Raw genomic sequence first — 17,684 nt, forward strand, 5'->3', positions numbered from 1 at the left:
AACCTGATCCAGAAAAATGGACCCTTGAACTCAAAATCTTCAAAACCCTAAATCAAACAACTCGGTCTCTCCAAAGAAACCCCTTTTTACCTCACTTTGCCACAAATATGTACATAAAGCAAGCCATAACTCATATACAATGTAAAACCAATCGGCACTCACCTTGTTTAACCGAAACGTATCTCGAATTGAGTGCGGCGATAAAACTAGCTTGAGGTAACGAATCTTCCAACGAGAATAATTCATCTTTGGTCACACTTTGGGATCTGGTTTTCAACACTGCTTTCGATCCAATAGGCGACAAATAACCTCCGCTTTTATCCCTCAGGGCGAGAAGACCTCCGTGATATTCGAGTGAAAATAGGCAATTGGGATTACAAGTGTCCACCAATTTACCTTCTCTGGATAGGTATTTATTGTTGCACGTATGTAGAGCGTATTTGCCTCCGTCGTCGACTCGGAATTCCAACGTGAAGAGGGTGTCTTCGCCCCACGGTACGTTGGCGTCTACGTGAATTTCGTCGAAGTTTTCGGACAAATGAGCGAATCTTTTACGTCCGACTGATCGTAAGTTTACCTGCAGGGGAATTGAGCAATTTATTAGTCACATGAAAAATTCTCGAGTATACTGGTATTACTGGTACTGGTGAGCAGAGGCGTGCCGAATGAGAGGATGTGAGGGTGGTGTCTCTCCACCCCCCTCCCCTATAGACAGAAAAAATTGGGAGAAAATCTGGGAATTTTTGGCGAAAATTGAGAGGGGTGAAAAAGTTTTGAAATTTGAAATACCCAAGTTGGGAAGAAGTTGTGTAAGCAGGGTAAATCAAAAGAATTAGTTCTTGGAAAATGAATTTTCAGTAGTTTTAGCCCCAGTTTACTTCGGGTCAAATGACATTCCTTTTCCTTTTTTTTCTCTGACCAAAGTTAGGGAGTAGAAAATTAGACTTCTCACATCATAAAACAATTTTGTTCTACCATGGTATCCAACAGAATTTTTTTTGGTTGGAAAAATCACTACTTTTTCAGTACTTTTTTCAACCTAATTTTTAGAAAGCTCCTCCACTTGACCCCCTCTCCCTTCCCACAAAAAAAAATCAGAAAATTTTCAAAAAAATTAAAATTGAAAGGCAATTTGTAGGTATACAAACTCGTATTTTTTAATTTCATCAAAAATAAACGTTTAGGGTGTCTAACAAAACTCCCAGACAAAAAATCATGACTTTTTTTATGACCTATTTTTCATATTTTTACCTCATGAAAATCCCCCCCCCCCCAATTGAATAACTTGAAACTGTGAAAAAAAATCAATTTATAGGAACTAGGTACTTCAGTTTCATCATTTTTCAAATTTTTTGAATAAATTTTTCATTTCATTTTTGTTATTTTATGGGCTTTTTGAAAAATTTTCAAGTGTGTTTCGAGCAAAATTCATGACTTTTTCATGACTCTTCAAGACTTTCATGACCACCTACCAAAATTCATGACTTTTTCGTGATTTTCATGACCGTTAGACACCCTGCTTTTTGACTAAATTTGCCACTCTTCACTTACTTTCACCACCTGTTAGATTAGATACCCTGTCTACTTGAACCCCCCCTCCCCTCCCAAAAAAAAGGTCTCTCCAATGCATTTCAGTCAAATCTGCCAGAAAGTCCTAAATTCTGCCGAAATATCAAAAAATGCCCTATTTTTCGATTTTCGAGATTTTCTACCTTCGCCTCGCATGGGCCCCATTCATATTATTAAAAATATAATAAGTTCCTGAAAACTGAAAATGGTAAAGTCATCATAGGGGGCCTTATAAAATTTCCAAATGAAAAAGCAGGACCTAATCAGGACTTTTAGCAGACCATTTTTTAAACAATTGGAATTTCTTATGAGGTGGTGGAGAGTTGAATGGGGAGGGGGGGGGGGAGATCGATGCAAAATTTCATATTCAAATTTTTCGCTTTTCAAAATAATGTCTTCAAACATATCAAGATTTTTTTCAAGCAAGCGGATGTCGAAAATATATTATAATAATTTCATTATTTCAATTTTTGATTTTATTTTTACTTTTCAGGTTCTTGCAAACGGAATGAAATTGGACGAATAAAGTACTTTTTTCAACACAACAATTTTTAAATAATCTAAAAAAAATCTGATGGAAAATTTGAACGACATTTGAAAAAAGATACCAATTTATCGAAGTAAAACGGCGAGTTTTAAAATAGAATATTACGTAAGAGATAAAATAACAATTTTATCATTTGAAAGGTATAATTTTGCCCAATATTCATATAGCGTATAAAAATTTTGATTTTTTTTCAAGTCTGGAATTTTTTAATTTCGGGAAAGAGAAACAAACTGGCCTTGGCGAAGCGAGGGCAAAACATCTCGAAAATCAGTATTTCGAGGGGTATAAAAATTGATGTTTTTTATCATTTTGCTTCAAAATTTTAAAATTCAAATCATGATTTTTTTTGAAAAATGTACATAAAATTTAAAAATAAAATAAAATGGGCCCGAATGAATCGAGAGCAAAAGCTCTCGAAAATCAGTACCTATTTCGAGAGGTATAAAAACGATGTTTTCTTGTGTAATAAATGAAGAAGTTAAAAATTTTTGTTTCAAAATGTCAAAATTTGAATGATTCGAAAAAAAATTCAAACTTGAAAAAAAAAATGCAAACGAGCCCGAATGAAGCAAAGTCAAAAGCTTTCAAAAATTCCTGTTTTGAGACGTAAAAAAAAAATTATGGAGGGAGGGATTTATTTTTCTGATTCAAACTTCGAACGTTTCTTGAATTTGAACAATGAGTTTTTTATTCGGGAAAAGAAAAGCAAATAGCTCGAGCGAAGTGAGGACAAAATTTCTCAAAAATGTGTAATTCAAGTTCAAAAAGTTAACAAATGAGCCCTTGTTTGGAAAATTTTTTCAAATTTTGGAAAAAGGAAAAATGAATTTGAAAATTAAATTAGAAGTCTGACTGAAAAGAAAACAGGACTTTTTGATGAAATGTGATACAAAGCAGGAAAATTGCAGGACTTGCAGGACCATTAGACACCTTGGATTCTCTCAGGCTAGATTTTTCATTTCTTTTCTCTGACTAAAGTTGGAGGGTTGAAAAATTGATTTCTTAGATCAAAAATAATATTGTTTTATCAATTTTTAATTTTCAAAAGCTTTTGCTCTCGCTTTGCTTGGGTTTTTATTCCTATTTTTGAAAATAGATACATATTATTTCCTGAAAATTATTGTTAAAATTTTTAAACGAAAATCAACATTTTGCATCAGTTATTTTACTTTTCGAATTATCAATTTTTTCAACGCGTTTGCTCTCGCCTTGCTCGGGCAGATTCGGATTCTAGAGTTCAATTTTTCAAAAATTTCAAGAATGAAAAATTAAATTCAGAATTTCAGAAATTTGAGAAACATAACTAAATCAATATCTTTAGGATTGGTACCGGAGCAAAAAAGTGCAAAATAACGAAAACAAATGTTCGTTTCATTTAAAAATATTAAAAAGCACAAAACTTTTGGCGTTCAAACTTCTTAAAATGAAAATGATTTTCCTGTACCTCACAAATTGTAAATTTTCTCAAGGTTTCGCCCTCCCCCTTCGCTCGAGCAAAATCGAAAACATTCTATTCTTCTCCTTTTAAATTTGATTTTCAAAGGCCAAAAAGCTAAAAAAAAAAACACGAACAAACTGCGAATTTCGGATTTTAGTATCTTCCTTGCTATAAAACAATTCACATTTTTTGTCAAGTAGGTACCTAAAAAAGCATCGTTTTCAAAAATTTGACATCATTCAAAATTTTTGTTTTCAACCTTCTCTCTTCCCCAAAATTTGTTCGAACATCTGGTTAATTAGCATGAAAAATACTGGAGGGGAAGGGGGTGTCTGAAATAAAACGTTGGGAAAATCTAGCGAAAAAATCTGTGAAAATTTCAGTCTGCCCCCCCTCTCACGACACATCACTTTGTCACACCTCTGCTAATGAAAAAATTACGATGTACTAACCTGAGGACGAGCGGCCAAGTGCACCAACCAGTACTCGGCGTTTCCGGGTACTTTGGCCGTACATGTTAACTTATCCGAAGACGCTCCCAAGAAATACCCTCGAGCGATGTTCTTCAAAGCCCAACGTCCAGAGTTATCCGCAGCCACCGAGATGACGAACTTGCATCCAGCCTCTTTATCTTCCGATTCGCACGTAACATTACCGAAGGAATCGACGGCCAGGTATTTATCCAAATGGGATTTCAAGTAGATCGCACTAGCTTCACCCGGAGCCGGCTCCAGAGTCCAGATTTGTTTCTTCTTCAACGAAGCCCCGTTCGCGTTGATCTTGAAGCCGAACGTTTCAGCAGTCAGGTATTTATACTGGACGTTGATTAATCCAATGGTCCAGCATCCTTTGGCGTTGAAAGCGTTGGACAAAGATTCTCCATTTTCATGGTGACCATTACAGCCATTAACGCCGTTCATCATAGACCGCAAATGAGGCGCGAAAAGAAATCTGTAAAAGATTTCCAAAATTAGAAAACAGGCTAAAACACACACGAGGAACGATCCAGACCACCCCGATAATATCGCGTAGGTAAATTTCCACACATATGCAAGTTCGCCGCGACGATGTTACTGAACCCTAAGCTGGCGCATCGAACTTTAAAACGACGTCGTCGTCGGCAACACCTCGTACGTACGCGCGCCTTTCCAGCTAAATCGATCCTTTCTCTTATACCCGGTTACCATGCCAACCCCTTTAGGTATCCTATGTACGAGCATGAGAGCGTCGCAGCGCCTTTCCAAAAATCACTCTCACCTATTGTACCATTTACGAGTACATAGCTGGAAAAAGGAAGGGCGTTTTTCTTCATCCTCTGTGCATTTTCTCTGCCCTTCTCCTCCTGTCCACCTCGTTCAAGACATTGGTGCATTTTCAAGGTCATGTGATTTCAGCCGGCTAGCGTACTTCCGTCAACATGCACATACATCTTATACGACATGTACTTACATTCTTCTCCACCCGAGAGTGATTTATAGCTAGAGAATCTTTCCCCTTTTATACGAATAAATTCATCCTTCATTCGCGCAAACTGTATACCTACAAGTAAGATTCTTTTCGTCAATCTGTGCACCTTTGGATCAAGCAAGCGGTTAGACAATTGCCTCAACAACGAACCATGCAAACTCTCCACATACTTTACATGTTCGTAGTACACAATAACAATGTAACATAAAACGTGTGTATATAGACGTCTCTTTAATATGGCCAAAAGCAATCAACAACGCTTGTATCGTGTATAGTGGCTTTCTATTGTCGTGTGTTTGTGCACTTCCTCGCACGCCTTTGTTCCTCCTGTATCTTCTGGTTCACTCTACCTGAAGAGATATGTACATGATGGGCTGCGGTGGCCAAACGTAGGTACTCGTAATAATTCCTCGTGATTACCAATGCCATTCCATAGGTTCATTGTCATCACCATCGTCAACGTTGTCGTCGTCGTTTACCCTGCTCTTTCATCTTTGCCCAGTGTACGTACGTATATCCGAGCACCTATACATGTACGAAGTGCGTTGCATGATCAATTCCTAATACGGTCGATATTAGTATTCCATATGCCTAATATGTACCTCTACTTATTTCCAGCGTTCCTTGTACCAATCATCATCGTACCAAAAAGCAACCTAATGCGGGCGTGAATTGCGAATATGTAAATTTTGGTGAAATTCATCGCGAACTGATTACGAGTACACGATTTTTGGAGATCGAAATTAGCTCGAAGGCTTGTCATTTGAAATGGAAGAAGGAATAGTCAGCCCATGTACGGCTCTTTAATTGAACAGATAAGAAGACAAACGGACCTGAAGCATATGTCTCAATATGGTGTACCTATACTTTATTTGGCAAAGTAAACATTTTCCATCTCCAACCCCTAAAGTAAGTTGTTACCTCGGGTGAGAAAAAATTCCCTATTTTTTAATTTTTCCTCCATCTGCAAAAGAAGTGGTGTTGATAGTCCCCCCCCCTCGAGTTGAAAAAATGGGGGAAAAGACAAAAAGAATTCAATTTATCAAAGTTTTTTGTTTCTACGTCAGAAATTCTCTAAATAATCCCCTTTTCAAGAAAAAACTTTCTTCGATCCTCCAAACCATATTGACCGCTGGTAAGATGCCCCTCAAAATTGAAAAAATCACCAAAAAAAATAATCAATCGAAATCAGAGAGAATTTTTTGAAAATATTTCATTCCCACATTATATTTTCAAGAAAAAACCTTCGTTGGACCCCCAAATTATGTTGGGTCCTCTGTTTAGAGGCCCCCAAATTTGGAAAAAATAAAAAAAAGATGTAAAATTGATGCCTGCAGGTGCACAGTATTCGAAAAATTTTCGTCTGTGAGCATAATACTTCTAAACAGGTATTTTTTCACTTTTTTGAGGGGGATTTGTTGTACCCCCCCAAATCCCCACTCTAAACAACAAAAACAAATTGATTTTTGCCTCATTTGTTTAAAAAGCCCTCCTGGCCAAGGTTCTGGGTTTTTCCTGTCAAATTTGCCCAAGTCAAATTTTTGGCAAAATAGTCAAGAAGTGACCATTTTTGGTGAAATTGTCAAAGCAAAGGAACCAATTTTTTCCAAATTTGTCAAGCAGTCCTGTTCCTGACAAGATTGCGCAAAAAAAACACTGCTTTTGCCACAATTGTCCAAAAATTCTCGTTTTTTGTCAAAATTGTCAGAAAGAGTCATTTTTGGCGAGTTGACGAAAAGTTGTGATGTTTTTCCGTCAAAATTCTCAGGAAGTTATTTTGATTAAATCGTCAAATTATTAGGTTTAATTTTTGTCGAAATTGATCAGAAATTTTTGCTTTTTTGCCGAACTCCTACTCAATTTTTTCCACAAAAAAGTAACTTTAGTAACTAAAAAAGTTTGAAAAAGTAGGTAACCAAAAAAAAATTTTTTTGAGGTGTTTTTAATTACTAGATTTTAAAAAAGTTACAAAAAAATTTGCAGCAAAAAATCACAAAAAAAACATAATCGAGGCAGGCCTTTTTAAAAATTAAGTAAGACTTGGGAAACTTGGAAAAAAGCTTTATTTTTTGATTTTTGACAGATGGAAGACCCGTAGGAAATTTTAACAAAAGTCAACGCGGTTTTCTGTATTTTTTGGCAGAAAAGCGAAATTCATTAAATTTTTGACTAAAAAAAAATGATATTTTGTCGCAATTTTTGTTATAGAAGTTGGATTATTTCGGTAAAAATTAAAACGAGACTTTTTGGAGATTTTTCACAAAAAGTTTTACCAGTAATTTTAGCAAAAGGCAGGTCTTCTTCATAATTTCAAGCAAAAAAGCGAGACTTGAGCAACTTCTGGGAAAAAATGAGACTTTTTGATTTTTAGCAGAAAGACAGGCGTAGACAATTTCAGCAAAAGGCAACGTTTTTCAGAAACTTTTGGCAAAAATATGAAATTTATTGAAAATTTTTGGTGTAGAAAAGTGAAAACTTGAGGCAATATTTTTGTCGAAAAAGTGAGGAGAACATTTCGCAACATTTTGGTACAAAAGTGAGATTTTGGTAAAAAAAAAAGTGAGAATATTGGCAGTATTGGACAAAAGTCAAGTGGCAATTTTAGCAGAGAAATTTTTGGGATAAAAGTGAGACTTTTTGGCAAAATTTACAAAAGGCGAAACTTTCTGATATTTTTGTCTGAAATCAAGACTTGACAATTTCAGCGAAGGGCAGAGCGTTTTTTAGTAATTTTGATAAGCAAGCGAAACTTTTCAGCAACTTTTACCAAAAAAGTGAGGTTGGTTGAAGATATTTGCAAAAAAGTGAACATTTTTGGCAATTTTTGGCTAAAAAATGAGACCTTTTGATCGTTTTTTGGCAAAAAAAAATGTTAGCAAAATTTGGAAAAAAATGAAAATTTTTGGAAATTTTAGGGAAAAAAAAACAAGAAAGACTTTTTTACACATCCACATTTTTTCCCAAGAAGCGTAATTTTTAAGCAATTTTTTTTGCAAAAACGAGAGTTTTTCGCAACTTTGATAAAAGAAAAAAATTTTAGCTGTATTTTTGTTTTAATTTTATAGTAAAGAACTCGGTTTTTTAAGCTTTTAATTTAGCAATTTTTACCAAAAGAATAAGGTTGTTGAAAATTCTTGCAAAGAAGTGTATATTTTTGGCAATTTTTGGCTAAAAAGTGAGACCTTTTGGACGTTTTTTTGGCAAAAAAAGATTGTTAGCAAATTTTGGGGAAACATGAGAATTTTTGCTAACTTCAGAAAAAAAGGAAGAAGAGAGACTTTTCGTACATTCAAATTTTTTTTCAAGAGAGCGTCATTTTAAGCAATTTTTGGCAAAAACGCGACTTTTTGGCAACACTTTGATTTAAAAAAGTTTTGCTGTATTTTTGTTTTAATTTTAGCAAAGAACTGAGCTTTTTAGACACTTTTGGTAAAAAACAGACTTTTGGGCAATTTTTGAAAAAGAAGGAATTTTTTTAAAATTTTGGGCAGGAAAATTGGAACGATCTCTCATCTCAATACGCTTCAAATTCTCCAGCTCCCTTCTGCTTTTTCTTTCGTTTTGTTTCAGTGAAATATTAAAGTGGCACAAGGTCTTCCTAGTTGAAATTTTTTTGAGGGGGGGGGGAGGAGACCTTGAAAAGTTTTCAATTTGCCAGCACTCTTCATGTATTTAAACATCAATTATTTTTGCAGGTAACAAAATACTGGAAATCCATTAATGAAGCTTCATAAATCATTCAGAGGTAATTTTTCTGCAGAAACGATCATTTCTCTCAAAAATTGACCATTCACGGAGAAAAATATTAAAATTACAAAAAATCAATTTTTGAGAAAAACTAAGAATTCTGCAAAACAAAATTCAAAATAAAAAATTACTTACTGCTAGAAAATGTCTCACTTGAAACAATTGATGTTTTCTAATGAGACTTGATTTTTTTTTTACACATAGGTACATTAAAATATATTGTGACGAAAAATTTAGAAATTTTTTCAATTTTTCCAACACAAGCAATCGGTTTTCGGGTCATACGAAAAATCAACCCCTCTCCCCCTTCAGTTTCATAAGTTTTCACCCAAGTAAAAATAAGTCAAATAGGTCCAAAATCTGATGGAAATTGAAACAAAAGAAGAACGATTTTGATTTTTTTTTTCAAAAAACTAACCAAAACTCGAAACGATTATAAAATCACACTTCTCCTACCAAAACTTTTTTCCCCCTCTTTCTCTCACACCAAATTCACATCCGTTTCGCATCATTTCACTTCGAAAAAATTCCACCAAGTTCACCAAAGCGAGTAAATCTCACTCTTAGGACCCTTCATTGGCATTCGAAAGACTTGGTACCATAATGAATCGCCTTCATCGAAAACATCTGTTTTTCTATCAACAAGACGAGCACGACGATGACGACAAGCAGGTAGCAAAAGGGGTAAAATCACGACACTGTCGACTACACAAGACGCATACATATTAATTAAAATCACATCGGAAGAGGCAGCTGATCACGTAGCCTTGGCGTAAGCATAAAGTACTTACGAGTACCTAAAGGCAAGGCGCTCAACAAACACGCTAATTTTTTCCTAATTATTGCAGCGTGTGCCTGTCTTTCTACAATACTAGTTCCCTTTCCTTTTGTACGTGTAACAAAATGCGAGGAAATCAATACAAACTTCGTGTCTCGTGTCTCAAGATGAGACTTGTGCTGTAACGGCGAGACAGTTTCAATCAAGAAAATCGCATTAAAATGCTTTCCATCAGTATCACCGACGACGAGAAGAAGACTCTCGATAGACTTTAATTACAAATACGAGTATTTATTCGTTACGAGCTCCTTAAATCACATTTAAAATTACGACAGCCAGCAACGTCACACGTACCTAGGATACTCTCCTATATACTCGTATATCGTGTATATAAGTTATAGTAAAAATAAAACAAACCGAAATGAAAGACGAACGTTAGCTTGCGTTCAAAATGCCATAAATTTAGATGGTAACTGATGGCGATAACCTCCAATGAAATATATCACTCGAGAATCGCGCTACGACGTCTTTTTACTGTCTCTGCACAGTAGGTTTCCTTCTCTCTTACTCATCGACTCTGAATTCTGCATCGAGAGAGCTCACAGAGAGCAGACGAGACGCCGGAGACGCTCTGTACGTTCCATTTTATCAACGAAAGTATTCGTATAATGTCGCACTTGGACAAGGGAACCATCGTTTCTCCTGTTTCACCCTCTAAATATCTAACAAATTAACGTCGTTTAGCTTTTACGCGCGTTTACAAAGTTATTACAGTTTTACAGATAAACAAACCCACAATACGATGTCGTAGAAGGATTGTATTTATAGAAACACGTCTCTGGATTGGTAGTTTTTATGAATATGAAATTCAAGAAAGGGGAGATTAGGATTTTTGAAAAATTCTCGTATGAATTTGGTCATTTTGAGGACTACAGGCTGAAAATTGATCAAATATCTGAGTGCTTTCTCTTCGTTCAAATTTTGAAATCATCGATTCAATTTATTAGGATCGAAATTCCCCCCTCCCCCCATCGATAATGGCTTATCAAAAATTGACACCATTGAAAATTTAATAAAGCTTTCACGATTGATTCTAAAAATTTGAAATACGCCCCCCCCCGCAGAAAAAAATTTGAGCACCATTTGACTAAAAATACTACATATGCACTTGACCAATGCCATCATTGATGATACATCCTCATTAACGATCACTTCCGAAAAAAAGTAATGAACTAATGATTTATCACGAAAAAAACTGATAGCTTCGACACCATTAAAAGCTCGTGTGTTTTGCTCCATTTACATAGGTGATTAATATCCGCTGATAAACGTCGAAATTAAAGGTACAATTAGGTAGATAAACATCCAGGTGACTTGCTCATTTTTTTTTTTTTCGAAATCAGAATTTCGGTCAAATTCAGAGGTTTGAAAAAGCTCCTCTTCTTCCCCCCTCCTCACAGAAAAAATGTACTCTGTAATAACGATCAAATAAAAAAAATGAAAATAAAATACCTGCAAAAATTTTGAAAAATTGAAAAATTGTCAAATTTACGAAGCAGATTTCCTCCTAACGTTTAAAAATTGTTCGGAAAATTTATTTTTTCAAAGAAAATGAAAACTCTAATTTGGAATGGTGACTATCAGGTTGAATTGAAAAAAAAGAAGACCGAGAAAGGAGGGGTCATTCTGCTTCAACTCGACCAAAAAATCGATTTTCAAAGTCATGTCATGCCTTTCAATTTCACTCGATATTTTCCTTTGAGTCTGATCACTTGATAATTTGAAAAAAAAAACCACTCATTTGACCCTGACCCCGTTCGGAGGGAAAGGTTGAGGGATGGGAGCTCATTTCAATCACAACACAGTGATAAATTTCAAATTTCAATATCTTCTGAACAATGTAATAAATCTAAACAAATTTCACATTTTGGAAACCCATTAAACTTGGATTTTAAAAAACTCAACAAATTCCGAAGAGTTGCAAGTTGGACTTTTCTCACTGAAAATTATTATGTCGAATTTAAAAAATGACATTTTGTCAGGGTTCTGAAAATAAGTGATGTTTAAAAAGGAGAAAATCTCGAGTTAATGCTGAAAAAGCTGAGAAAAAGCTCAACTTATTCGCGAATCAGTTCAATTTGAGGTTAAGTTTCGGAGGAAAAGGGTACATCTGATCAGATCAAATAGAATCCAGAGAATGTTTGAATCTGACCAGATTAGATCAGATTTGATCTAATCAAGAATGTCTGATTAGATGCAATTAGACCTTCCTGAAACTTTGATCTGATCAGATGAAATTGGATTCAAAGAATTTTTGAATCAATTCAGATTAGATCAGAATTGATCTCATCAATCACGCCTTAAAGAATATACAATCCGATCAAAACTTTCATCCGATCAGATCAAACTGGATCCAGAGAATCTCTGGATGTGATTTTTCTCTCTGATTTGATCAGATCCAATCATTTTCCATGCACTAAAGTTTTATTGAGTAACTATTCAAGAAGTAGGAAAGGTAAGGATCATGGTCTGAAAAATTCTCCCAAAACTTGGGCATTCATTTGAGAATGAAGAAAGTTTACCTGAAAATTTTTCAAATCCTCTCTTCTCCAATTTTTTTAAGTGCCATATTAAGAAAAAACTCGGTAGAACTCAGTAGACTGGATACCCTTCAACACAGCAATCAAGGGGTTCCATGGAAAAGGGGCCTTAGTCAATTTTTTTTGTTTTTTTGATTTTTACAATTCTGAATATATTTAAAATTATTTTTTAAATTAATTCCCCTATATTCAGTGATATTGAAGTGTTCTTCCATGGAAAACAAAAAAAAAATAAATTGGAAAATGTTTACTCATTGTCAGAAAATTTTTTAAAATCTATTTCAAGTTGTAAAAATCAGTGAAAAAAAATGACCAATGCCCCTTTTCCACGAAGCCCCTAAAAATTCATTCGCTTTCTTTCTTTTTTTGGAAACTTTCACAACTCACTGGAAAAACATTCGCATCAGGCCCAAATTGGAAAGGAACATGTAAAGTATCGCTGTGATTTTCGATTTTGAAAAAATCTCGTTTTAGAGAGTAAAATTCAGAAAAAGTTTGATTGAAAATTGGGATTTTGAAGAATTAAGTAATAATGAAATATTACGAGTTGATTTTTTTTTTTTTTTTGAATGATAAGACAATTTTTATAGCGAAAAAAAGTGCACAAAATTTTGAAAATTTGTTGAAATTTGAAGGAATTTTTTTCACTACTTTTTCGCCACTTTTTTTCAAACCAAATTTTCAGAAAGCTCTTTACTCGACCCCCCCCCCTCCACCCTCTTTCCTTCCCCACACACAAAAAAAATAACAAAGTCAAACTTTTCACAAAAAAATTTTCAAATCAATTATAGGTGATCTATTTTGCAGTGTTGATTTTTTTCCTTGTAATGCTTTAAAATGTATAGAGGAAGAGGGAATTTATTTGTTTTAAAATATGAAGGTCAGTGTTTCGCGGGGAAAATTTTTTGAAAATTAAATGAGAAATTTCAATTATGAAATAAATACCTAACTAATTACCCCATCATAAAATTTCACCCATTTCTCAATCTTTGAACATTTTTTCTCCATTGCATAATTTCATTGGCCATTTCGCAATATCTTATATCTTGAACAAATCATTACACGATGCTTTGTTTCAATTGAGTAAATTTCAATCAAATGTAACACGTCTCTCGACAGATATAAGTTATATAGTTACGTATGCAAATTATACATTTGCATATTATGAAATGCATTTTTCAATAATATGTAAATGGATATTACAACATCTGCATCGTAAAGCACTTTCCATCGATTCGAGAATTTTCTCAAATAAACATAATACATTAAAAATGATCTCCTCCCTTTACCCCCCCCCCCAATCACAAAGTCCTTTTACACGCGAACAGAATAAACTTCCGTACTGGTGATAACCTCTCAACAATGATAATGTCGATGAAAATAGCGCAAGTTGAGCTTACAGATATGAAAATTACGTATGTATATTCTTCATGATGGTCGGAAATTAATTCTCTCTCTATCTGTGAGATTTGAAATGAGCCATTCTATTTATTCATCCGTGTATTATTACATACGCGATAGCTTTTATTTTATCGCAATATGCGTTTAGTCGAGGTTGAGGTATTTCCTTTTTTGAACGAAAAAATATAGACAATTTTACACACGATATTATAATGTAGTATTTGGAGCGTTGTAATGTAGAAAAAAATAACGTTTTCGCGTAAACTGGCTACATCTGTACGATAGTATCATAGCAGATTAGATTGTTAACTTTTTCGATTAGATAATGCAAGAAGATGTTGGTTAGATGAGCGGGACGATTGCTTGATGTAAAAATGCATCGATAGTATACGTTTGCGTATTATTACTTCACTGCTAAAACACTATTCATATGTCAAGAGAGCTTATCGATAATTATCTCGTTAGGGGATCTAAATAATACATACGAGTAAATAATTCAATGTCTATTCGTGTTTATATAGTATTCGAATGCACGTAAGCAATACGCATATATCTTCTTTAGAGTCATTTACATACGTGTGAATAAATCAAATTAAAATACCATTCGATGCGTGTGTTATTTATTGCTGCAGGAGATAAGTAGTTGCACTCGTATATTTAGGCACTTGTGTTTATGAAAAATCGTTTTCCATTTGGGAATGATTTATTTTAATTTTTTTGGACGAAAATGGACTTGCAGTGTGGTGTGTTTTATTATTGTGTGATACTAGGTGTTCTTAGTGGGCAGAGTGTTTAATTATTGGTCCTGCAAGTGATGCAAATGTTGGATAAAGACCTGCATGTGATGATAAAATTCCAAGAATGGAAAAAATGTGGAGAATTTTTTTTTGTATAAAACTGCTCAGTTTGATAAACTACCTATTTGAGATTTTGGAAGAGTGTTGTTTTTATCGTAAAACCAGACTTATAAATTTTGAATTTCGAGAGAAGAAGGAGGACGACTGAAAATCTGAGAAATTCTGTGCTCAAATCTCTGCAGAAATTTCGACAAATGCCCTAAACTTTTGAAAATTGGTACGTATTTCAACCATGTTCGAACAATTTTCGTTACTGCAGCTACGTTGAAGCTAAATGGGAGATTGTGTTATCCAAAATTTTAGAAAATTGAAAGAAATCACCAAATTGAAGAGTCTTTGAGTGATAAACTAAAATGAATACCTGTAGTTATTTGGGGCATAAAAAGGTTTAAATGCTCTTGAATTTTGTCACCATTTTTTAGGGTCTTGTGCAATCCTTTTAAAGCTAAAAAAAGATCAATACGAGTACATACAACGACAAAATGTTGAATAATGATACTGGTTTTTCAATTTTTAGAATATCTCAAACCTTTTCCCCTCTCTCCAACTCATTGTAGACCCCAAATAACCCATTTGAATTTTTTAGTGAAAAAAATTTCAATTTTTTTTATACCATTCAACTTCCCTTCCTCATTCTCAAGTCCTATCTCTTTGCTATTGTGTTCAATTTCTTGTCAAAATTGGAGAAAAATGCTGATTTTTTTCTGAAATTTTCAAGTCGAATAATGTCTTTGAAATTAGAGTGCATCCCCCTCCCCCCACCAAGAAAAATTTAGGCGACAAGTTGAGAACTTTTGGAAAAAATTAGATGTTGGGAAAATTTGGGAAGAAAATGAGTGAGCAGGGAAAATCAAAGAATTTTGCTTCTTGAATGATAAATTTTCAAAAGTTTTCGCCTTTGCTTTTCCTTTCTCTGACCAACCTTAGGGAGCAAAAAATTGACTTCTCTCATCAAAAATCATGTTGTTTTACTTGGAATTTTCCAAAAAAATTCTCTCCAATGCAGTCCAGTCAAAACTGTCAGAAAGGCCCAACTTCTGTTGAAATATCAAAAAATATCTTACTTTTCGCTCAAAATTCGGAAACAATAATTTCAAATTTTTGCCAAAATTGGTTGTTTTTGAAAATATAAAAAATATTATAATTTTCTGAAAACAGAAAATCGTAAATAAGGTTTTACTTTTGAAAAACTAATAATTTTCGAAAGCTTGTGCCCTCGCGTCGCTCATGGCTTTATTCCTAATTTTGAAAATATTATAATTTCCTGAAAACTATTGTTAAAATTTTCAAATGTTGAAGCTATGAAAATCAAACTTTTTGCATAAGTTATTTTACTTTTCAAATTATCAATTTTTTTAAAGCTTTCGTTTTCGCCGTACTCGGGCAGATTTGAATTCTACGGTGCAATTTTTCAAAAATATTCAACAATGAAAAATTAAATTCAGAAATTTAAGAAACGTAACCAAATCAATACCTACAGGGTTGGTAGTTGGTACTGGTGCAAAAAAGGTGCAAAATATCGAGGAAAAAAAAGTACATACTTACTACTAAATTTCATTCAAAAATACCAACTAGCATAAAATTTTTGCCTTGAAACTTTTTGCATTGAAAATCATTGTTTTGAACCTCACAAATTGTAAATTTTTTGAAGCATTTCGCCTTCACTTCGTTCAAGTAAAATCAAATAAGGCTTTTGACGTATTGCGGGTTGCATATCGGTTTACCTGAACTTTATCGGTTTGGTGGGCATTCTTATCAGTGAGTATCAAAATTTCATATTTTGAGCAATTTTCACAAGGTGTTTTTAAAGTTTATAGCTTTTATTTAGTTTTTCCTTCAATTTTAAACACTGTTAAATCCTGTGATGGAAAAAGATCAGCTCTTTGTTGAGGTCCAAAGACGTTTTATCAACTTCTTTAAAACTAGACAAAGAGAGGATCTTTTTCCATTACAGGGTTTAACAGTGTTTAAAATTGAAGAAAAAACTAAATAAAAGCTATACATTTCAAAAACACCTTGTGAAAATTGCTCAAAATATGAAATTTTGATGCTCACTGATAAGAATGCCCACCAAACCGATAAAGTTCAGGCAAACCGATATGCAACCCGCAATACGTCAAAAGCCTTATTGTGATTTGATTGGTCGATTTTTGAGATTCGATGTATCGATTTTTAGGGTTTCGGGCAGAAATTGATTTTTCATTCAAAACAAGATTGATCATGGGGATCAAAAATCGCAACTAATCGATTTTTTTGAGTTCGGTTATTCGATTTCAATTTTTGGAATTCGATTGATCGATGTTTTAGATTCGATGTATCGATTTTTTGGGTTCAGGCAGAAATTGATTTTTCATTCAAAACAAGATTGATCATGGGTATCAAAAATCGCAACTAATCGATTTTTTCGAGTTCGGTTAATCGATTTAGATTTTTGGGATTCGATTAATCGATTTGTGAGATTTGATTAATCGATTTGTGAAATTTGATGTATCAATTTTTGGAGTTCAGGCAGAAATTGATTTTTCATTTAAAACAAGATTGATCATGGGGATCAAAAATTGCAAATAGTCGATTTTTTCGAGTTCAGTTAATCGATTTCGATTTTTGGATTTCGATTAATCGATTTTTGAGGTTTGGTGTATCAATTTTCGGGGTTCAGGCAGAAATTGATTTTTTATATGAAACAAGATCATGGGGATCAAAAATCGCAAATAATCGATTTTTTCGAGTTCGGTTAATCGATTTCAATTTTTGGAATTCGATTGATCGATGTTTGAGATTCGATGTATCGATTCTTGGGTTCAGGCAGAAATTGATTTTTCATTCAAAACAAGATTGATCATGGGGATCAAAAATCGCAAATAATTGATTTTTTTGAGTACGGTTAATCGATTTAGATTTATGGGATTCAATTGATCGATTTTTGAGATTCGATTAATCGATTTGTGAGATTTGATGTATCAATTTTTGGAGTTCAGGCAGAAATAGATTTCTCATTCAAAACAAGATTGATCATGGGGATCAAAAATTGCAAATAGTCGATTTTTTCGAGTTCAGTTAATCGATTTCGATTTTTGGGATTCGATTAATCGATTTTTGAGGTTTGGTGTATCAATTTTCGGGGTTCAGGTGGAAATTGATTTTTCATTTGAAACAAGATCATGGGGATCAAAAATCGCAAATAATCGATTTTTTCGAGTTCGATTAATCGCTTTTTAATCATGAGCTTTGTTTTTGAGGCCGTAGTTTCATTTCGAAAACGTTAGATTACATGAGATTG

The 17,684-nt window shown here is 33.9% G+C and overlaps 1 protein-coding gene across 2 annotated transcripts in view; it reads right to left on the reverse strand.

The window, feature by feature from the left end:
* Positions 1 to 17,684, reverse strand: part of singed (fascin domain-containing protein singed) — a 66,081-nt gene that overhangs the window by 45,402 nt on the left and 2,995 nt on the right. For both annotated transcript variants that reach the window (XM_065347537.1, XM_065347544.1), the window contains exons 2-3: positions 4,007 to 4,505; positions 163 to 577 (exon numbers count right to left, since the gene is read on the reverse strand). In XM_065347537.1, coding sequence (XP_065203609.1) covers positions 163 to 577; positions 4,007 to 4,477 — 886 coding nt within the window. In that variant the 5' untranslated portion in view covers positions 4,478 to 4,505. The remainder of the gene's footprint in view (positions 1 to 162; positions 578 to 4,006; positions 4,506 to 17,684) is intronic.

This window comes from Planococcus citri, chromosome 1 (assembly GCF_950023065.1).
Source record: "Planococcus citri chromosome 1, ihPlaCitr1.1, whole genome shotgun sequence".
Taxonomy (NCBI): domain Eukaryota; kingdom Metazoa; phylum Arthropoda; class Insecta; order Hemiptera; family Pseudococcidae; genus Planococcus; species Planococcus citri.